Source organism: Denticeps clupeoides, chromosome 3 (genome assembly GCF_900700375.1).
Source record: "Denticeps clupeoides chromosome 3, fDenClu1.1, whole genome shotgun sequence".
NCBI lineage: Eukaryota > Metazoa > Chordata > Actinopteri > Clupeiformes > Denticipitidae > Denticeps > Denticeps clupeoides.
Genome location: NC_041709.1, coordinates 36,762,578 through 36,786,119, shown reverse-complemented (window position 1 = coordinate 36,786,119; position 23,542 = coordinate 36,762,578). Strand labels below are relative to the sequence as shown.

The 23,542-nt window shown below is 44.5% G+C and overlaps 1 protein-coding gene across 1 annotated transcript in view; it reads left to right on the top strand.

The window, feature by feature from the left end:
- The window catches only part of myo15ab (myosin XVAb), a 40,583-nt gene that overhangs the window by 414 nt on the left and 16,627 nt on the right, over positions 1–23,542 (top strand). The window contains 30 exon segments of the mRNA XM_028971770.1: positions 372–6,410; positions 7,050–7,132; positions 7,220–7,283; positions 7,358–7,467; positions 8,344–8,418; positions 8,863–8,953; positions 9,075–9,080; positions 9,175–9,278; positions 9,434–9,497; positions 9,813–9,926; positions 10,006–10,167; positions 10,244–10,351; positions 10,856–10,914; positions 11,037–11,160; positions 11,567–11,731; positions 11,828–11,953; positions 14,222–14,299; positions 14,401–14,555; positions 15,630–15,675; positions 15,799–15,923; positions 16,040–16,157; positions 18,881–19,056; positions 19,141–19,225; positions 20,066–20,180; positions 20,262–20,392; positions 20,470–20,565; positions 21,836–22,071; positions 22,142–22,320; positions 23,152–23,224; positions 23,318–23,509. Of these exon segments, the coding sequence (XP_028827603.1) occupies positions 420–6,410; positions 7,050–7,132; positions 7,220–7,283; positions 7,358–7,467; positions 8,344–8,418; positions 8,863–8,953; positions 9,075–9,080; positions 9,175–9,278; positions 9,434–9,497; positions 9,813–9,926; positions 10,006–10,167; positions 10,244–10,351; positions 10,856–10,914; positions 11,037–11,160; positions 11,567–11,731; positions 11,828–11,953; positions 14,222–14,299; positions 14,401–14,555; positions 15,630–15,675; positions 15,799–15,923; positions 16,040–16,157; positions 18,881–19,056; positions 19,141–19,225; positions 20,066–20,180; positions 20,262–20,392; positions 20,470–20,565; positions 21,836–22,071; positions 22,142–22,320; positions 23,152–23,224; positions 23,318–23,509 (9,251 nt within the window). The 5' untranslated portion in view covers positions 372–419.

Sequence of the window (23,542 nt, the reverse complement as noted above, 5' to 3'; positions counted from 1 at the left end):
TGTGTGAATCCTTGTTTATATTTGCTGAATTTGGTTTCGGCCATTGTTGGCATTGTTGAAATTCTGGCATAATTGCCTAATAACCATCACTTATGAATGGTATGTTGTATTCGTTAATGTTAGAGGCAGAATGGTGTAAGTCAAGTGAGTTGGATTTTTTTTTTACATCTTTGTAATACCTTAAAAGGAATTTAATCTAAACAGTAAATTTACCATTCATGTTTCACATTCAAATTGCAATTATAATTAATAATCTTTTTAAAAGTGGTTCATGAAAGTGTTAAGAAAGCTGTTCCATTTATAATGTTTGTAATATTTAACAACATTTGTAATGATAATCAATTAAAAACGTCTTCCTGTTATCCAATCAGGAATCATTGACAAGCTCAACAGTAGTATGCTTATAGAAAGATATCAGGATGCCGGCAAAGAAAGGAGACACCAAATCCAAGAAGGGAGGGAAACCAGAAAAAGAGGCAGACAAAGGCAAGGTGAAAGAAGATGAAAAGAAAGCGAAGGATGATAAAAAGGGAGGCAAAGAAGACAAAAAGGGAGGAAAAGACGATAAAAAAGGAGGCAAAGAAGACAAAAAAGGAGGCAAAGATGACAAAAAGGGAGGGAAAGGTGGAAAGGATGACGTGACAAAGGGAAAAGGTAAAGATGATGGCAAGAAAGGGAAGGATAAAGGCAAAGGAAAAAAGGTAGTAAGTGAATCAGAGGAGGAAGAAGAGGAGTTACTAAATAGTGAGGAGGAGGAATTAAGTCAGGACGATGAAGATGAAGAATCTGATAGAGACATGAAAAAGGGCAAAGGACGTGGAAAAGGTGACGTGAAAGGGAAGGGAAAAGCCAAACCAAGGCATGCTAAATCAGATGAGGATGATGAGGATGAAGAGGAAGATGAGGAAGATGAGGAAGACAGCGAGGAGGAGGATCGGAAAGGAAAGAAGAAATCCAAAGACCCCAAAGCCGGGAAATCCAAAGGAGAGGTGGATGACAAAAAAAAGAAACCAAAAAAAAAGGAAGCATTACTATCACAAGAGCAACCAAAAGAGGAGAAGGCAAAAAGAGGCCTGAAAAACACATCCAAGCTTTTCATGCGCTTTTCTGGCTTTAAACGAAAGCGGGCCTCCAAGAAGAAATTGAAAAGCACATCCAGACTGTTTCTTGGACTTGGCAGGCGCAAGAGTCGCATAGCCCGCAAGAAGCGGCGAAAGTCTGTGCTAAAGAATACCTCACGTTTCATGATGCGCTTTAAAGCTAGCAAGAAAAAGAAGAAAGAGGAAGAAGAAAAGAAGAAAAAGGAAGCAAAGGATGGGTCAAAGTCATCCTACATGCTGATCCGTATGGGTGGCAACAAGACCCCAGACAAGAAGCAAGGCTTTCTCAAGGGCCTGTTTGGGAGGAAAAAGGATGGTGCCCCTGATTTTAAAAACCAGAGTTTATTGTTAGGAAAGATTGCTGGAGCAACCAATTGGTTGACCAAACGGTTCTTGTCAACAAAAGGTCACCAAAGTGCTGCGGGCAGAAGCTATGGGCGTCATGACCCCTGGATGTCCAGACAGAGTTCAAGAAGGCTGCCCTCCACAAGACCCAACATGCAAGGACCTCATGGATATCTCAACAGTGGTTATGAACATGATGAAATTCATGGCTGGGAGAGAAGGAATAGCTACCACAGAGATGGGCGGACACAAACTGGTGGATACAACAGAGGATCGTTTAAAAGGCACTCGGTGAGGGGTCATACTAATGTGACACCAAATGGCAATTTTCAGAAGCAATTACACTATTTTGACCCATACACTGAAGGTGAGGAATACTATGATTACTCAACCCAAGATCAAGGAGACTTCTTGCAAGATGAAATATTCTATGAGGCTCAGATGGGATTACAGGATGGATACTATCAATATGAAGATGAAGAAAGATTTGATTATTACGATCCCTACACTCAGGAAGATCCCTTTGAAACCTACCAGTACAATGGGGACTACTATGATCCAGGGTATGAATATGATGATGAATATGAGGATGGAGACTTTTACGGTGGTGAGATGTATCCTGACATGGAAGATGTTTATGGCATTCATAGCAATAATTTCTATGATGAAGACCAATATTATTATGATCATAATGCTGGGCTTCAGGATACAGGGGACATATATGATAACCCTTATGGAGATATTATGATGATGGAAGAGCCTTACTCTGATCCTTATGGGGATCCATATTTTCAGGAATACCAACTCAACTATACTGAAGGAGATGTTCACCCATTCCAAGAGTCTAACTACAGTGCCTACCAACCTTATAGCTATGGTGTGGAGGATTTTTTTGAAGAGGAGGAGAGAGGCATGGGGGATTTTGAACTTGCAGGCTACCCAGTAGAGCCTATGGCTGGAATGGAGTTTCGAATGCCCCGTCCACAGGTGAAGCTTTTTGGGAAGGAGCGTATTGATGTAGAACTCTTTCCATCACCCCCAAATCTCGAGGAACTGTCTGATATCCAATATGAGAATCCTCCTTCCTACCAACAGGGGGGATACAGTAGTGAGATGTTTCATCCTCAGGGATTTCACCCGCAGGAAATGATGCCAATGATACAATCTCAGGTCCATGATCAATACCCAATGATGCAGTCTCATATCCAGCCTCCCATGATGCCTCAGGCACCAGTGATGCAGCCTCATATGCATTCTTCTATGATACAGCAGTTGCCAATGGTGCCACCTACCCATGCCCAATCTCATTTGATGCAACAGGTACCCACACCCACAGCCATGCTTATTAAAAATGCCAATATACCCCAGTCACCTCCCAGAAGCCCTGTTTTGGGACGATCCCCACATATGCCCCTATCACCCACTCTTAGCCAACGTTCCATGAGAATGCCAGGGTCACCTGTTTTACAGAGAAATATTTCCCCGATGGCTCAGCCAGTTGGATTTGGGGATCCTTTAATGATGCCTCATTCTCCTGTCCCTCTAAGACAGCCCAGCCCTCATAGCTCTCCACAGTTATCTATGCGACCCAGAGGACCATTATCTCCTTTAAGGGCCAGTCCACCTCCCCAACAAAGAGGAATGTTTTCTTTTCCTTCACCAAGACCAGCTTCCCCCATGGCTAGAAGAAAATCAGGCTCCCCTGCATCCCCCACACCATCCAGACATTTTCATCCCCAGCCCTCTATGAGGGAGTCTTTCCTGCCTCCACAGGCCCTGTCACCTAGAAGGGCTCCCTCCCTGCGCACCAGCCCCCATCCCCTCCCTCAAGGGCCCGTACAAAGACCCTATTCTGCTATGTCTCCCCAGCAACGCAGCTCTCCACCAACCCCACGTGGCTCTCTGAGGCACTCTATCCCCCCATCTTCACCTTCTGCAACGCTACGCCCATTTGGCGGCAGGAAGTTTCAAGGTTCTGCCTCTCCACCAATACAGTCAAGAAGTCCTACATCTTCACCTCAGATGAGAAGACATGGGCAGGGCAGGCAGTCACCACATAGGGCTTCACCCACCCTCTCTCACAGGAGCTTTGTGCAGGAGTCCCAAAGACCTTCAAGCCCTGGGGCTCGGCCCCATCCTCCATCTCCCACACTTTCTCGCCGCTCCACACAAATTGCACGTGACCCACTACCAGCATTCTCCAGGTCACCAGGTGGCAGGTTTGGCCAGGGCATGGGTCATGGGAATATTCCCATGGGTGCTGTTAAACCCTCCCCTGGTCAGGCTGGTCGACCCAGAGCACCCACCCAAAATGTATCCCCTTTCCGATCTTCTGTCCGCAGCCAGAAATCTATGGGATTACAAGATACAAGAGCTTTGCCGTCAATGGGAGCACCTAGACAACCTTTTCCACCTGGCACTCCAGGGCCCATGAGAAACTCCCAGAGACCAGTAGGCCGGGGGAGGCCACTTATGGCAAGGCAATCTTTTAGACAGCCCACAGGAATGGGATCTTCTTCCCCCCAACCATCAGTTAAAGGTATGGGTTCTATTCATCACTTATCCCGGCCCACCTCTCCACATCCATCAATAAAACATGGATCACCATTACCCATCAGACCTATGTCACCTCACCCATCAATAAAACATGCATCACCATTACCCATCAGACCTATGTCACCTCACCCATCAATAAAACGTGGCTCACCCCTACCCATGCGAAGTGCCATCCCCCAAGCTCCAGCCTCACCACTTCTGCCACATACTGTCAGAGCCCCCCAGATTCAAGCAATTAATGTTCCTGAGCCTTATCCACCCATTTATGGCAGTGTAATTGACCCTTCTCCATCATCAATGCAATACAACATTCTGCAGCAGCCGGTGATGACAGATGGTGCAGTCAGTATAGAAGCTCCAGCACGGCTATCTTCCCCTATGTTGTCTAATGCAATGCAAAACCCTCATGTCCGCAATGCAAATTATGCATCACATTTACAAACAGTGTCACCACAAACAATGGCAACTGCACAGCTGTTACAGGATCAGTTCCCCCCAGAGATTCAAGATTTACCATCTCAGCCTGGTTCGCCCCTTTTATATAATGCAATACAAAACCCACACTTGCAGAATGCATCTTACCAGACTTCTCTACAGAGAGCACAGTCTCCATACACTCCAGGCATTCATGTCCCCACTGGGCCTCTTGTTACAAATGCTATTCAGAATTCAGATGTCCGAAACGCCTCTTACAGGACTCATTTGCGACGACGTGACTCACATAACAGATCAACTTTACAACCTTCTTCACCCATGGTCGGCAGTGCATTGCAGAACCAGCATGTACGGAATGCATCATATCGCGCTCAATTGCAGAGAAACATATCACCCTACATTCCCGCACCTCAAGATCCTTATAAATCCCCAATGCTGTCTGATGCTCTATCCCACAATCCTCAGCTTCTCCATGCTTCTTATCGTCTCTCTGGTGGAAGTTTAGTTTCTCCATATGGAGAGCCTTTGGATGTGGATCCAGCTTCTCCAATGCTTGCAAATGCATTGCAGAACCCAAACCTCAGAAATGCTGCATATCATCTTCCTGATGGTACATTGGTCTCTCCCTATGCTGAGCCAGTGGATGTTGATCCAACTTCACCAATGCTTGCAAATGCACTCCAGAACCCACATCTCAGAAATGCCTCATACCGCCTCCCTGATGGTTCATTAATCTCTGATCCAAGACGACAGAGGCAAATGTCTCCAAATTTATCAAACGCTTTGCAAAATCGAAATATTAGAAAGGCCTCTTATCAGCTGCCAGATGGAACAATTATAATGGCAGGGCAACCTGTTGGTCCAATTTCACCAAGCCTTTCAGGTGCACTGCAGAACCAGGACCTCCGTAGTGCATCATACCGTTTGCCAGATGGTAGGATCATAATGCCAAATTATGGCCAAACAGCAAAGTCAACATCTCCAAATCTTTCAGAAGCCCTTCGAAATACTCAAGTGAGGAATGCCGCCTATCGGCTTCCTGATGGTTCTGTCATTACAGTTGACCCTCAAACTGGGAAACCCACCAACCCCAACCTGTCTGCAGCACTAAAAAACCAGTATATTCGTGGCGCTGCATACCGACTTCCAGATGGGTCAATCATCTCAGCCAACCCTCAAAAGGCACCGACCAGTCCTAATTTATCTGCAGCTCTTCAAAATCAGTACATCCGAAGCGCCTCATACCGCCTTCCAGATGGTTCAATTATCTCAGCAAATCCAGAACAGGCACCGACCAGTCCGAATTTATCTGCAGCTCTTCAAAATCAGAACATCCGAAATGCCCGTTATCGGCTTCCAGACAGCTCGCTCCTCTCAGCCAACCCAAAGCAGACTCCAGACATATCTAAAGCGTTGAAGAATCCACTACTGAGAAATGCTACATATCACCTCCCAGATGGTTCCATTATCAATGCAAACCCCAAACAAAAACCCAACCTTGCAGATGCCCTTCAGAACCGGAATCTCAGAAATGCAAAATATTGCCTTCCAGACAATTCTGTCTTAAACAAAGGCTTTATACGTTCCCCTAACCTGTCTTTGGCCCTTCAAAATGCAAACATGAAGAAAGCTTCATATCAGCTTCCTTCAGGGCTCACCACACGGATGACAGCGACAGGAGAGATGATTGGGCCAGATGGTCGGTACACAGTGATTTCACCAAGAACTCGGCCTGTAGATGAACACTGGGCCCTGTATGAGCATGAGGGCCTAACTGCTGAAGATGTATGGGCTGCAGAGAGGGTCCTACCACATGGAACTGTGCAGAACCTCACCAAGTGGTCCATGTATCGTGATGAGAAAATAATGGATGGAATGACACCACCCCCCATGGCTATGCTGGGTCTTCGTGAAGAAGAGCTGGACTGGGCTCCAGAGCGAGAGGGAGAGCCAGCAGGCAAGTGGTATGATAAGGTAAGATTTTAGCCTCTAAAAGATAAGTTTGAACGTTGTGAGCCATGAAATATTGATTTGTTTTTACCCATTTAAAACCAATTATATCAAGGTACAAGTCTGCTTGGTATTGGCAAATGTTGGCAAAAACAAGATCTATTGCTCAGTCCTAATTTGACATTTTCACTTCATCGTGGTGATACAATTGGCAGTAAAGAATGAAAGTGGTCAATACAAAAAACATTTCATTTATTTGAACTGAACTCACTACAGTTTATTTGACCTGCTCATTACTGCATATCTCTAGATTTTTCTAATGAAATGCTCGCCGTGTTTGCATTGAAATGTTTCTGATTTGTCACTGCTGCGGCTGCTTTTTGCGGTGTCACCTAACAGTTGTCTGGCAGCACAGCAACGATGACAAAGGGCTCAGTCAGGCTGAGCTATCGCTGTCAAAGATTAGTCTCAAGGCACAGGCCACGTCGACCTGGCAGAGAGATTTACAAATCTGATAGGGAATACATTCAGGTTACCTGCTCAGGCTGTGTGTTGGTGTGTTTGGTGTGATTGTACCATTGTGCTGTAATGGTCTGATTTCCATGGCCTGCAGGATGAGGCCATAGTGCAGGGTTGTATTGGTAAAAACTAGTTCCTCCACAGCTTTATGCCATCAGGAGTCTGCCCACCGTCAGGTACCGTGAACAGCATGAGGCAGATGGCGTGGAGGATATGACCCAGATGGAGTAAGTACATACGGTGTACATACACACGTCATGCAACACTCTGTCCTACCGGCTTTCTGTAACTGTGGTTTAATGTTTCTCCTTAAGGGAGCTGAGTGAGGCAGCAGTTCTCATGAACCTGAGGACTCGATACGAACGAGACCTGATATATGTAGGTATCTCTCCACTTGCCTCTCTGTGTTGTTAGTCCAGGAAACTTACCAGACTCCGTCTCTCTCTTTGTAGACGTATATCGGCCGTATTCTGGTGTCGGTCAACCCATATAAACTCTTAAACATCTACGGCACAGAGACAGTGTTGCAGTATGAAGGACATGGCCTGGGGGAGAACCCGCCGTGAGTTACACACACTGTGTCTCACACACATACACACGTTGGCCCTCATTTATCAGTACAAGCCTTCTACGCGTGATTTGCCGGGCCGTGCACGAGAACGTGTCAGTGCTGAGACATCCAGTGGCTGAAATTTACCAAGCGTAAATTATTTCACAGAAGTGGAAATCGACCCCATTACAACCGAGGTAGTTTTACTATTTCAAATGAAGCACAATTAAGAATTTACTTTAGTTATTTATAATTTTATTTAAATAGATCATTCATCTTCAAATCCATCTGGGATTGCCACCACGACTGCGGGCCTTTACTGAAGAAGTCCTGCAGAGATAATCAGGGAGATAGACCTCCTCTCCCGCCTGATAACAATATGAATATTTTACCTCTTTCATTGTTTGACCAACAATGTTACATCAATTAAACAGTTTTTTTACTGCAGTACATTATTACTTGTGAGTGAAATATAATGTAAATAAAAGCATTAAATCTGTAATCAAAAATAGAACTAAAGCGATTTATAATCCCACAATTCGATAATTCAATAAAAACGTTCATTAATCATATAGAACCCGTAAGAAACATCACCTGAAACTCCGACTGCTAAACATCATTTAAAACGAACTGTGACGTCATTTATTCTCTGTCACAGCATGGTCCACGCTGACAGGAAGTGGGTATGTGATCCGATAGCAGCCGTGTACTTCTGCATATCGTACGTTGAAATGTTATAAATCGTGAAATTGCCGTAGAAAATGATCGCACACCCGTTTGTCTGCCGTACGCACATTTGATAAATGATGGACCATTGTCTCAGTCTCTCTCACTAATCGGATTTGTGAAGTCCATTCTCTAATTTTTGTGTGTCTGTGTGTGTTTAAGGCACCTCTTTGCTATTGCCAACATCTCCTACACAACCATGATGGATTCCAAGAAAAATCAGGTTGTTGTTATCAGGTAGGTTATATTATTGTTGCATGAACCTTAATAGCATTCCAAACCTTATCTTTCTACATATTACAGTAACACAGTAGAGTAGTATACAGATAGACATATTATCAATTCATCATAAATATTAGAAAGGGTTCGGCAATAGTCCCACAGCACCAAAATATGAGCACCACCCAGCAGTGAATGTGAGATTGGGGCTTCTCCCCAATTCGCTGGTCGGGTGCCAATGAGCCAAATGAGGAGTTAAAGTGACAGATATCTTTACCAGACTCCCTTATTCAGAGCACCTTCACAGTCCTTTCAGCTGACATCACAAAGTGATCTCTGTTACAGATATACAAAAGTGAATCCATCATTCCTCCAATCATTCATACATCAAATGAACAATGAGATTCTCTCCAGTCGCTTCAACTCTGATTCATGCAAATGTTCCTGTATTCTGTATTGCAGTGGAGAAAGTGGTTCTGGGAAAACTGAGGCCACAAAACTAATCTTACGCTACCTTACAGCAATTCACCACAAGAGAAATGTAACCCAGCAGGTACACACTGGCCTCTTTTCATTTGTTGAAACAATTTTTAGATCCGGTGTACCACAAAGGTCAATTACTGGTCCTTTATTCATGAATTAATGTTGTCTCTCTTGACTTCCTCATGCTTCAGATTGAGGTGGTTATACATTTCAATATTTTTTCATATACACAGACATATTGCATGTTCACGCTAATAAACCTTTAACCCTCGGCCTATATGATTGGACCAGATCCTGGAGGCCACCCCACTGCTGGAATCCTTTGGTAATGCCAAAACTGTCCGTAATGACAATTCCAGCCGTTTTGGGAAGTTTGTGGAGATTTTTCTGGAAGAGTAAGTCACATTTGCTGAAAGAAAAAGTGTTGACTGTGCTGTTTAGGGTGTGTGTATTTTTCTCAGTGTGACTATTCATACTGACCATCGATTGTGTGTGTGTGTGTGTGTGTGTGTGTGTGTAACCCTCTCTCCTGGCTGCATTATGAATGAAGAGGAGTGATCAGCGGTGCCATAACCTCTCAGTACCTGCTGGAGAAGTCGAGGATTGTATTTCAGGTGTGTGTGTGTGTGTGTGTGTGAGTGTGAGTGTGAGAGTCAGTGTGTGTATAGCATTTCCTTTATCATGTCTTAACAAGACAGCGAGCACTTCCCTTAAGCAAAGGAGGGTTACATCACTACAGAAACGGGATACATGCTTAGTCAGCAATCACACACAGATACACAAGAACACACACACACCTCCTCTTACTTCACTATATGTTCTTTGTGGTCACAGTACAGTTATTACCTTGATCATTAATTGATCATTGATAATTAAATGGTAGCCAGGAAGTGCTGGAAAGTGTGTGTGTGTGTGTGTGTGTGTTACAGGCAAAGGAAGAGCGAAATTATCACATCTTTTATGAGCTCCTTGCTGGCCTTCCCTCTCATCAGCAACAAAACCTGTACCTGCAGGAGGCAGAAACGTACTTCTACCTCAACCAGGTACACACACACACACACACACACACTTCATAAGCATACACACATTCACACACCTTCTCTCTTTGTGTACATGTGTTAGGGTGGTAACTGTGTGATCCAGGGTAAAGATGACGGTGATGATTTCAGGCGGCTCATGGTTGCCATGGAGATCCTAAGCTTCAGTTCGTCTGACCTGAATGGTGTCTTCAAAATTCTGTCATCCATCCTGCATCTGGGCAACGTATTCTTCCACAGGATAGAGGTATACACACACACACGTGGACAGTAGAAGGGACAGTGGTCATGGCTGTTCGGGTGTCTCTCTCTTTCAGATCGAGGGTCAGGAGGGGGCGGGTGTGATCAGCACCCAGGAGGTTCGGGTGGTTGCCGAGCTGCTGCAGGTCTCACCTGAGGGTCTGCAGAAGTCCATAACCTACAAAGTTACGGTAAATACAACTATTTTGTATTTACATTTTGCACATTTCTGCTCATTTTGCCTTGTCATGTTTGTCTTGTCTTGTGTGTCCTGTTATCCAACTTATCTACTTAGAAGCATCCTACATGATGATGTCCAGTTTGTCCTGTTCATTGGACAGAATGTATTACTTTTCTCTTATATCTGATCTTTACAGTATTTAACTTCTAGTTTTAGTTAGTATAGTTTAGTTTAGTGTGTATATACATATATTTTTATATTTTATGAGTCACTTTGGGGGGGGGGGGGGGGGGGGGGGGCTGTGTGAAACATTATTTCAATACACGGTATACTGTAGTACTGACAATAAACCAAACTTAAATACAATACGTAATGATTTACACAAACGAGTAAATATGCACCAGACTCGGTAAACATATGGAGAAGGTTGGACAGGGAGAAGAATGGAATGATGACAGCCTTACGTGTGTGTGTACTATGACGATGTGACATGCTGTCTGTAACCTGTTTTCAGGATGCAATGAGAGAAAAGATTTACACACCTCTCACTGTGGAGAGTGCTGTGGATGCCAGGTACACACACACACACACACACTAACACAATGCATGCCTGGCCCAGGTAATCACCATAAGCTGGTGGGCCCACCGGTGACTGAGAAGCTCTAATGTGACATTCTCATCTCATCCAATCACAGAGACGCACTTGCCAAGGTTCTATACTCCCTGCTGTTTCAATGGCTGACAGAAAAGATCAATGGGCGTGTCTACCCTCGCAATGAGGCCCCATCCATCTCTATACTGGACATATATGGCTTTGAGGTAGCTTTACCTCAACATTATTCATAATCTACACACTCACAGTGGACAACAGTGTGTGAACATCTGAGTCCAGACCTGAGTGTGAGTCTGTGTGTTCCAACAGGACCTGACTTTTAATAGTTTTGAACAACTGTGTATTAACTATGCCAATGAGACGCTTCAGTCCTTCTTCAACCGGATTGTCTTCAAGCAGGAGCAGGTATTGATCATAAAAGACTATGTTACAACTTCACAACATTAACACAACCATCAGTGCTGCAAAAACCTTTTAAAAAATCATCTTCAATCATAAAATTCATCTCATGTCTCAAATGTAAAATGGGTCCAAATGGTCCCTGAATCCAGATTAAACAAGAAAAGACCGTAACCCCACCATTAAAGGGCCATTAAGGTGAAACAATAGCAGAAATGTTCTGGCTGAGATCTCCACTTTCTGCAGGATGAATACATCAGAGAGCAGATAAGCTGGCTGGAAGTCAGCTTCACTGATAACCAACCCTGCATTGACCTGATCGCCGCTAAGCCTCATGGGATACTGCGCATCCTGGATGACCAATGTGGCTTCCCTCAGGTTTACAGAGAACACACACGCGCTCATGTGGATTTGACGAAACAGTTGGTGCTTATTTATTTTGTGTTGGTGTTGAACTCTTTTGTTGCTCATCAGGCAACAGATCACACGTTCCTTCAGAAGTGCCACTATCAGCATGGAGAAAACGGCCTCTACTCGCGGCCCAAGATGCCCCTGCCAGAGTTTACAGTTAAACACTACGCTGGCAGGGTGACATACCAGGTACCAACAAACCAACCATTCCAGCTACACAACACGAACGCAACCAACATCACAATTACTGCAGTAACAACATGTAATTACGCTCAAATACACTCTCTCAGCCACCTCTATACAACACAAACACAACAATCATCACAATTACTACAGTAACAACATGTAATTACGCTCCAATACACTCTCTCAGCCACCTCTATACAACACGAACACAACCATCATCACAATTACTACAGTAACAACATGTAATTACGCTCAAATACACTCTCTCAGATACTTCTATACAACACGAACACAACCATAATCACAATTACTGCAGTAACAACATGTAATTACGCTCAAATACACTCTCTCAGCCACCTCTATACAACATGAACACAACCATCATAACAATTACTACAGTAACAACATGTAATTACGCTCAAATACACTCTCTCAGACACTTCTATACAACACGAACACAACCATAATCACAATTGCTGCAGTAACAACATGTAATTACGCTCAAATACACTCTCTCAGCCACCTCTATACAACACGAACACAACCATCATCACAATTACTGCAGTAACAACATTTAATCACGCACAAACGCACTCTCTCAGCCACCTCTATACAACACGAACACAACCATCATCACAATTACTGCAGTAACAACATGTAATTACGCTCAAATACACTCTATAAGCCACTTCTATACAAAACGAACACAACCATCATCACAATTACTGCAGTAACAACATGTAATTACGCTCAAATACACTCTCTCAGCCACCACTATACAACAAAAACACAACCATCATCACAATTACTGCAGTAACAACATGTAATTACGCTCAAATACACTCTCTCAGCCACTTCTATACAACACGAACACAACCATCATCACAATTACTGCAGTAAAAACATGTAATCACGCACAAACGCACTCTCTAAGCCACTTCTATACAAAACGAACACAACCATCATCACAATTACTGCAGTAACAACATGTAATTACGCTCAAATACACTCTCTCAGCCACCTCTATACAACAAAAACACAACCATCATCACAATTACTGCAGTAACAACATGTAATTACACTCAAATACACTCTCTCAGCCACCTCTATACAACACGAACACAACCATCATCACAATTACTGTAGTAACAACATGCAATTACGCTCAAATACACTCTCTCAGCCACCTCTATACAACACGAACACAACCATCATCACAATTACTGCAGTAACAACATGTAATCACGCACAAACGCACTCTCTCAGCCACTTCTATACAACACGAACACAACCATCATCACAATTACTACAGTATCAACATGTAATTATGCACCAACACACTCTCTCAGCCACATCTATACAACACAAACACAACCATCATCACAATTACTACAGTAACAACATGTAATCACGCACAAACACACTCTCTCAGCCACATCTATACAACACGAACACAACCATCATCACAATTACTACAGTAACAACATGTAATAAAGCACAAACACACTCTCTCATCCACATCTACACAACATGAACACAACCATCATCATAATTACTACAGTAACAACATGTAATCACGCACAAACACACTCTCTCAGCCACTTCTATTCAACATAAACACAACCATCATCACAATTACTGCAGTAACAACATGTAATCACACACAAACACACTCTCTCAGCCACATGTACACAACACGAACGCAACCATCATCACAATTACTACAGTAACAACATGTAATCACGCACAAACGCAATCTCACAGCCACATCTACACAACATGAACACAACCATCATCACAATTACTGTAGTAACAACATGTAATCACGCTCAAACATGCTCTCTCAGCCACATCTATACAACATGAACAAAACCATCACAATTACTGGGGCAGTGGTGGCCTAGCGGTTAAGGAAGCGGCCCCATAATCAGAAGGTTGCTGGTTCGAATCCCGATCTGCCAAGGTACCACTGAGCAAAGCACCGTCCCCACACACTGCTCCCCGGGCACTGCCCACTGCTCACTCAGGGTGATGGGTTAAATGCAGAGGACAAATTTCACTGCGTGCACTGTGTGCTGTGCTGCTGTGTATCACGTGTGACAATCACTTCACTTTCACTTACTGCAGTAACAACATGTAATCACGCACAAACACAATCTCACAGCCACCTCCACACAACATGAAGATGAATCAGCTGTCATTGGTCAGTAATGAGCAGCAGAGCTACAACCAACCTGCCATCAAACTTTTTGTCTGCGTATCTTCTCCCAGGTGCACAAGTTTCTGCATAAGAATTTTGATTATCTGAAACAGGAAGTGCTGGACCTGTTCATTCAGAGCAGGAACATGGTAGGTGTGTGTTCATGTGGGCATGGGGGGCAGGTTAAGGTCATGTGTAGCTCGTACAAGTGTACTGTGTGTGTGTGTGTGTGTGTGTGTGTGGCTAACAGATGGTGGCTAACCTCTTTGTGAAACATGCTGAGGTTCTGGGCCAGCAGCGAAGTGTGTTCAACAGGAGCAGCTCACACACTCGCCGATACCAGCCGTCCACTGTGGCATCCAAATTCCACCACTCTCTACAGGAGCTGCTGGACAAGATGGAGAGGTGACCGATACACACACATTCACACACTGTTCTGCTGCAACGTTAGAAGCACTGCCTAATATTGGGTAGGTCTCCATGCTGACACCATGCTGCCCTGACTTATTGAGACATGGCTTCCACTAGAACTCTACAGGTATCTACTGAGGCATCTGTTACCATATCATCTGTAGAAGTTCCTTTAAATCCTGTACATTCAGTCATGGAGTCCCACTATGGATCAGACTTGTTTGAAGAGCACATCCCACAGGTCCTTGATTGAGATCTGGAGAATTTGGATGGCAGGTCAACACCTCCAACTCTTTAACTTTACTTCATGATCCTGCTGAAATTGGACAATACTGGGAATACTTGGTGTACTTGGTCAGCAACAATGTTTATGTAGGTGAAAATTGTTCACATGAAAGCAGGATCCAAGGTGTCCATAATGGTGACATGTAAACATGCACATCGGTGATGTCCACACACCCATCTACATCTACATTAAAATAAAACACGATACATCAAACCAGGACACCTTCTACCATTACTGACCTTTATGTGCATATCATAGGAGCTTTTGGTTGTCAACACAGGTCAGAAAGGACACCTTGACCAGCATAAACCCTTTCAGATATTTGAACTGATATTGAACGGTTCAGCAGTTCATTGAACAGATATCGTGCTGCTGTGGAGAGCAGGCCTCCAGACCCCGCTGTCACCTGATGCCGGTGCCCGAGAGAAATGCCGTCACAAACTGGCCATGCTAGGCTAAGAGATAATCCTAGATGGCCGTCTGTTCCCTGGACAATAAACTGGACTACATTAAACTACAGAGGACAACCCAGCGGGAATGTAGAGACATTCGTTTTTACCAGGATGTGGCTCCGCGACAGTTTGTCTGTGTCGTGTGTACGTATCGTGGTTTAACTGTTACACGTAGCACCAGGTTCTGGAGAAACGTTGTTTCGTCTAACACGTATGTAGCTGGAATGACAATGAAGGCAACTTGTACGTGAACTACAGGAGCTCTTCTATTGGATTAGATAACATGGTCAAGCCTGCACTTTCCATTTACATGGTCTCTCTCTCTCTCAGGTGTAACCCATTCTTTGTTCGCTGTATAAAGCCAAACAATAATAAGGTATTGTATGTGTGTCTTTATGCCTGTTGGTTGGGTATCTGGTTTTATATATTGCGAGTTGTGTATTTATGATCATTGTTCTGTTATGATTGTGACTGTTTTGTGTGCATGCATGTCTTAAAGGAGCCCAGAGTTTGTGATATGGATCTGGTTGCCGCTCAACTACGGTATTCTGGCATCATGGATACGGTTCGCATTAGAAGGGAGGGCTATCCAATCAGAATCCAGTTCCATGTTTTCCTTAGCAGGTGGACGCACACACATGCATATTACTGTACTGTATTTTTAAAGGTGTGGTTTTTGAGACCATTCACCTGCATAAAAAGTATTAATGAGTTATTGTATTTTTGTTGGTGTGTGTCAGGTATAAAGCTCTGATAGGACTGAAACAGACTCCTCCCCCTGATGGAGAGAACTGTGTTCTGATGCTGAAGAAACTTTGTCCAATAAGAAAAGGAGCTTATCAAGTGGGTGTCACCAAGGTCAGACCAGAAACAGGAAGTACAGTGCAATATAAAGCTTGTGTGATTGACTGTTGTATGGAAGTTGTGTGAATATTTTTTTTTTTTTCGAATCACATTTTCACTAGAACATTTTTCAAAACTCAAGTCACAAAAAAATGGTAATGACTTGTTCCACACCCTCTGAATGCTTTTTGCATTCTTATTTATAAAGAATTTTACAGAAATATTGGAACATTTCTGTAGATAATCCAAACAAGATATGGTAATCCAAATTAGATATGGTATGACAGAATTTGTGATACATGTTTGGCTGTATGGTGCTTCATGTACATGATCTTTGTGTACATGTGTATAGTGTTCACACTATGAAAAATATGTAAAGTGCTCTGGGAAATGTGCATTTCGGTCATGTGTGGTGTGTTTTGTGATTAGAGTTTTAAAAAAAAAGGTCAATGTTCAAGTGAAAAGGTGATTGGAAAATGGTAATAATTGGGTTTCTGTTGCCGGAATGTTTAATAAATGTTTGAAGATTTGGCAGTGTTGCCAGGCCCTAATATCGTACCAGCGGATTAAAATCCTGCTGTTTTGCATTTACATTTACATTTACAGCATTTACCAGATGCCCTTATCCAGAACGACTTACAATCAATAGTTACAGGGACAGTGTCCCCCTGGAGACACTCAGGGTTAAGTGTCCTGCTCAGGGACATGATGGTAGTAAGTGGGGTTTGAACCTGGGTCTTTTGGTTCATAGGCGAGTGTGTTACCCACTAGGCTACTACCACCCAAATCTAGGGTGAGGGAGGAAAAGAGAGAGAAAAAAGAGAGAGGGAGGAAAAGAGAGAGAAAGCCACACACACACTGAGACAATAACAAACAAAAATGGTCATCCAGCTCAAGTTCTGTAGTCCCCGTTGGACCTAGGACAGGTAGACTAAGCAACAGGCTGAAGACAGGACTGTGGAGGACATGACACAGTGCCTGCTGGAGGATTCTCCAGAACCCCAGGAAGGACTTCAGCCTAAGTCAGGTCTTCAGACTCCTCCTCTCCATCCTAATCACTCGCCATTCCGCCTCCTTTTCAAACTCCCAAAACTCCCCTGGATATTTCCCACCTTCCTCCTCATCATCCAAGTCAGACCAGCCAAGTAGCTCGAAATAACCAAATGCGGGTGTTCTGGCATGACGTGCCTCGGTTCCATACCGAACAGAAACTGACCCCTTTCTGTAGGGCAGTGGTGGTCCAGCGGGTAAGGAAGCAGACCCGTAATCGGAGGTTTCTGTGGTGTAGTGGTTATGAGGTTCGCCTCGGTTCCATACTGAACAGAAACTGGCCCCTTTCTGTAGGGCAGTGGTGGTCCAGCGGGTAAGGAAGCGGACCCGTAATCAGGAGTTTCTGTGGTGTAGTGGTTATCAGGTTCGCCTCGGTTCCATACCGAACAGAAACTGGCCCCTTTCTGTAGGGCAGTGGTGGTCTAGCGGGTAAGGAAGCGGACCCGAAATCGGAGGTTTCTGTGGTGTAGTGGTTATCAGGTTCACCTCGGTTCCATACCGAACAGAAACTAACCCCCTTCTGTAGGGCAGTGGTGGTCTAGTGGGTAAGGAAGCGGACCCGTAATCAGGAGTTTCTGTGGTGTAGTGGTTATGAGGTTCGCCTCGGTTCCATACTGAACAGAAACTGGCCCCTTTCTGTAGGGCAGTGGTGGTCCAGCGGGTAAGGAAGCGGACCCGTAATCAGGAGTTTCTGTGGTGTAGTGGTTATGAGGTTCGCCTCGGTTCCATACTGAACAGAAACTGGCCCCTTTCTGTAGGGCAGTGGTGGTCCAGCGGGTAAGGAAGCGGACCCGTAATCAGGAGTTTCTGTGGTGTAGTGGTTATCAGGTTCGCCTCGGTTCCATACCGAACAGAAACTAACCCCCTTCTGTAGGGCAGTGGTGGTCTAGTGGGTAAGGAAGCGGACCCGTAATCAGGAGTTTCTGGGGTGTAGTGGTTATCAGGTTCACCTCGGTTCCGTATTGAACAGAAACTGACCCCTTTCTGTAGGGCAGTGGTGGTCTAGTGGGTAAGGAAGCGGACCCGTAATCAGGAGTTTCTGTGGTGTAGTGGTTATCAGGTTCGCCTCGGTTCCATACCGAACAGAAACTAACCCCCTTCTGTAGGGCAGTGGTGGTCTAGTGGGTAAGGAAGCGGACCCGTAATCAGGAGTTTCTGTGGTGTAGTGGTTATCAGGTTCACCTCGGTTCCGTATTGAACAGAAACTGACCCCTTTCTGTAGGGCAGTGGTGGTCTAGTGGGTAAGGAAGCAGACCCGTAATCAGGAGTTTCTGGGGTGTAGTGGTTATCAGGTTCACCTCGGTTCCGTATTGAACAGAAACTGACCCCTTTCTGTAGGGCAGTGGTGGTCTAGCGGGTAAGAAAGCGGACCCGTAATCGGAAGTTTCTTTGGTGTAGTGGTTATCAGGTTCGCCTCGGTTCCATACTGAACAGAAACTGACCCCTTTCTGTAGGGCAGGTAAGGAAGCGGACCCATAATAAGCAGGTTGCCGGTTTGAATTGCCACACAGAACACAGAAGTGATTGTGAAGTACAGCACACGGTGCACACAGCGAAACGTGTCCTCTGTATTTAACCATCACCCTTGGTGACAGTTTGTATTAATGTTTTGTGTGAATGTTGTAAGCTTGCGTAGGATGTAGGAGTGTTATTTTGGGGAGTTTATGGATGCTGTACGCATTTTCTAGCTCTTTCTGAAGGAGAATGTGTACCAGCTGTTGGAAAGTAAGCGCGATCGGCTGATGCACGTGGCGGCCATGACACTGCAACGCTACGTGCGCATGCACATAGCGCGCAAAAGCTTTCTCCACCTCCGGCAGGTCATCTCACGTTTCGAGGCCCATTGCAGAGGCTACTTGGCCAGGTGAGCCTCACATCATCCCTCTGACCATACATGACCACACCTGCTGAGCGTCTTCTTCTGATCCTTTTGCCTTGCTGTGTGCAGACAGCAGTTTTTGAGGATGAGAGTGAACCTGATCCAGCTGCGTTCGCTGGTGCTGCTCTGCATGAATCGCCAGAGATACATGCAGGTACTAACTCATTTGTCATGGGGGTTGTTGGGAGTCCGGCTTTTATGCACAGAGGTGGGGCAAGAGGTGGAGAGTGAGGAACTGTGTTGTGGTGAGCAAGATAATGTGAAGGCAAACAAGAGCAGAGCAAAGAATGTTCTAGAGCAGGCAAAGTTTGTACCAGGGAGACAGTCAAGGCAGGAGCAATTAGCAATGAGAACGTTTGTACTATGTATGGTACGTTGTTTCTAGAACGAATGTTCTAAAGCAGACTGAGTATGAACCAGGAAGACTTTCAAGGCAGGAGCAGTGGACAGGGAGAGAGGTCAATCATCAGGGGTTGTACCAGTGTTATAATCCGGGGGCGACTTAAGTAGGCATTGGTCCAGAGGACAATAGTGTGAAAAGAACATGATTCAGTCAGGACAAACACCAGTAGCACAGAGTGTAATCAAACTATGAACAGGTTTTTATTATAGTTGTCATCTTCTGGGGTCTGTGGGGTTCTGGATTCCTTCAGGGACATATGTGCCCTCTCTTGGGTGTAGATGCCATTTACATGGCACAGCCACATTGTTCAGAGCACTTTAGTATGTGTCCTCGGTCAGGTCCACTGCCATATGGGGCATGTAAACACGCTGAAATCCCTCCTGTTCAGTAGTGTTGACTCTGTGAACGTATCCTCCTGTTCACCATTACCGGTAGTATAGATTGCCATTAGAATAAATCTTTGGGGATTTGGGAGGACCTTTGTCAATTAGTAGGTCTTTTTTAAATGTGATGTGATGATACAGCTCAATATATTATTATTATGTATTAAATTACTATGTATATTAGAATGATATTTAATGTGTTTTATAGGCTCGTGTCTTACAGCAGAGGAAAGCTGAGAAAGAGAGACTCAGTAGGGAGGTGGTAAACATTTCCCAACTACCAATACCAGCTGAACTGGGAGCTTTGCTGCAGTCGTCAGCCGGTCTGACACACACAAGCTTACTTTATGTGTGTGAATGAATGAATGAAAAGACCTGACTGATATAAAGTGATGTCTGTTCAGGGGCTGAGGTGCTGCACTCTGACTGTCTGGCCCTGGTCCAGGCACCTCGGGTCCAGGTGGAGCCTCAACTGACCCTCCCACTGGACATCAACAACTACCTGATGACCAAGTACATCCGTAGCAACTTTAGAGTGAGAGAAGTACACACACACACAGACACACACAGACCAACATTTTACAGCAAACTGAAGATGTTTCTTTTGTTCAGGAGATGCAGTTTGGGATGGTGATGTCTCCACTGACTGCCCCTTTGACTCGACTGGAGGACAACCTGAAACAGGATGCTTTAGATGTCTTCATGCTGGTACTGCACTATCCAGAGTGCAACACTGCATTAAAGTTGTTGCTCCATTTTCTCTGAGTTATCTTACACATAAAACTATACCTCAACATCATAGAGTTATTTTTACATACACATTTATACATACACTTAGTCAATATTATTAAACACCTTAAATTGCTATTAGTCTCCCAGATTGTCCCTCTCAACTGGCAGGTTTTCCACAGTCCCTACTAGAGTTATCATGAGGAATATACATAAAAAAGAAAAGCACGGGAATTAATGTTTGGTCTATCCTCTCAGTTCACTGCTTTATTTTTCCTGTATAAACGTATATTATTATATAATTTAAACTTTTATTCAGAAATGAAGAAACAAACAATGTACATACAATCACCCCCTAACCATAATCCTTAGAAATACATACAGATTGGCATCATATAAAGAACCTAGCAAAAGGGCATAAAGAGTTGACTGGGCACACGTATATAACATCATGTTTACATGAAGAACCTTCAGATGTAATCCATCACAAATATCACAGATTTGGCTCCATAGGATGCCATGTGGATCACAGAATCAATTCCTTAATATCTGGAAACGAACTGCTCTTCCGGTGGTGTAGTAGCATGCTGGTGTCTGTGTTAAAACTTGCTGTTTACAAGGTGAGGAGTCCCAGTTGTGTCTCACAGGAAATGTAATGGGTGGTGCTGGCCGCGGGCCGGACTGGTCATAGGCGGGGTTGTCCATCTTGCAATGAGTATTGTCTCAACATTGGTGTTACATTATTACATCATTCTAACACCTCTTGGTGTGAGTAAACAGTTGTTTGCAATATTTAAGGATTTGTATATGTTGACTTTAAGTTGATAAGTTGTGTAGAGTTAGCATAGCGCCGCTAAGTTACGGTGACCAGATCTCTTGTTTTCCCAGAACATATAAGGCCGGGTTGTTTGGCTTGTAAACACGCTGAAACGTCATTAGCTTCTACATGCATATTCATGCTGGTAATAAACGTTAGCGACGATATTAAGATATTCTTCTAGCATGATGCCATCTTCTTTGGTTGTTCAAAATGTGACTCCTCCTAAAAGTAATACATGTGAATTAGCATTCACATGAATAAATAAATTCAAAATCAGGAGCAGATTAAACCAAAATTGCAGGCATCACAGCTGTCTGTGAGGTTCCGGAACTCAAATTAAATCCATGTTAGAGATGTGGTAGACACCATGCATGCATACACTGTCATTACAGCGAATTAGGGAACTGACCAATTTCATGGCTGTTTTAGGTACTACGTTTCATGGGGGACCCCGACCTTAATGGAGCAGATGAGAACCTGTTTGGGAACTACATTGTCCAAAGGGGTCTGGCTACCCCTCCAATCCGAGATGAGATCTTGGCACAGATAGCCAATCAGGTGTGGAGGAATGTGCACCATGGCAATGCGGAGCGTGGCTGGCTGCTGATGGCAGCATGTTTGAGTTCTTTCAGTCCGTCTGGAAGCATGGACAAGTACCTGCTGAAGTAAGATGACTTAAATAAATGAGATGAGGTTCTGAAGCAGCCAGGAAACACTCGTTGTCTCCCTGTATAGGTTTGCATCAGACCATGCTCTGAGTGGCTATAAAGGCGTCTGTCAGCACAAGTTGCTGCAGGCGCTGCAGAAGTCCAGGCTGGTCCCCGAGGTGGCACGCTGCTACCCCCCCACCCTGCTGGAATGGACCTGCATCCGCAGACAGGCCAGCATGGTGCTGCAGGTCCATTGCCCCGATGGTGAGAAGAGCACGAAAAGTTCCTGCATCCAGCCAGCCATGAGCAGCCAGAGTAAACTGTGCTGGATGAGGGGACTTTCTGGACCTCACAACCTGTCTTCTGTCAGAATGCACTTTCTTGTATTTCGCTGTGTGTGTCTGTTAATCTTTTTGTTTCTACCTCTTCATCTGCCTACTTGTCTGTTTTTTTGGTCTTCCATCCCGCCACCTGTCTGTCTGCTTGTCTACACGCCTGCCTCTTCTTCTTCTTCCTTCCTTCCTTCTCTCTTCTATTCTCTTGTCTCTCTGCCTTCCTTCTACCCTCTGTTTTGTTTATCTGATTCATGATGATGGATGAGGAGACGATGGAGATTTTGTAACACTCCGGCATTATAAAGTTGAAATGAAGGTAAATTAAGTGAAATTAAGAGAAATAAGAGCGTGATTAAGTGATATTAGAGCGTGAGATGGGTCTTACTTGAGAGGGAGAAGGGTCTTATCAGAGAGTGAGATTTGTCTTACCTGAGGGTGAGACGGGTCTTACTTGAGCGTCTCACTTGAGCGTGATACGGGTCTTATCAGAGAGTCAGATGGGTCCTATTAGAGACTGATACGGGTCTTACCTGAGAGTGAGACAGGCCTTACTTGAGCATGAGATGGGTCTTATCTGAGGGTAAGAAAAGTCTTACTTGAGAGTGAGAAGGGTGTTATATATTAGAGTGAGACAGGTCGTACTTGAGCATAAGATGGGTCTTATCAGAAAGTGAGATGTGTCTTACTTATTAGTCCCACCTCCTGGTGTCTCCTTACACAGACAGACTCTCACTTTGTGTGTGTGTGTGTTTGGTTACAGGTGTGCTATTTCTGTGTCCAGTCCACTCTTGGACAGCTGGAGAGGAACTAGCCAGAGATATTTTGCAGCACAGGTACACCCCCCCCCACCCCCCCCACACACACACAGACTGGTCTGTCTCTGAGTATTGTAATGTGTGTGTGTGTGTGTGTGTGTGTGTGTGCAGGGGTGTTTCAGATGGATGGAGAGGCTGGTCCGTACTGATGAAGGAACCGGGTCAGTGGTTGGAGTTGTGTGGTCATGACTTTGTTCTGGACCTCATCTGTGACATGGAGCTGTCCTGCGACTTCCCCAAACAGAAATCCCACTTCCTCATTGCCAACGAGCATGTTGGCCGCGTGCGACCCAACACCAGCATGTACGTGTATGTGTGTGTGTGTGTGTGTGTGTG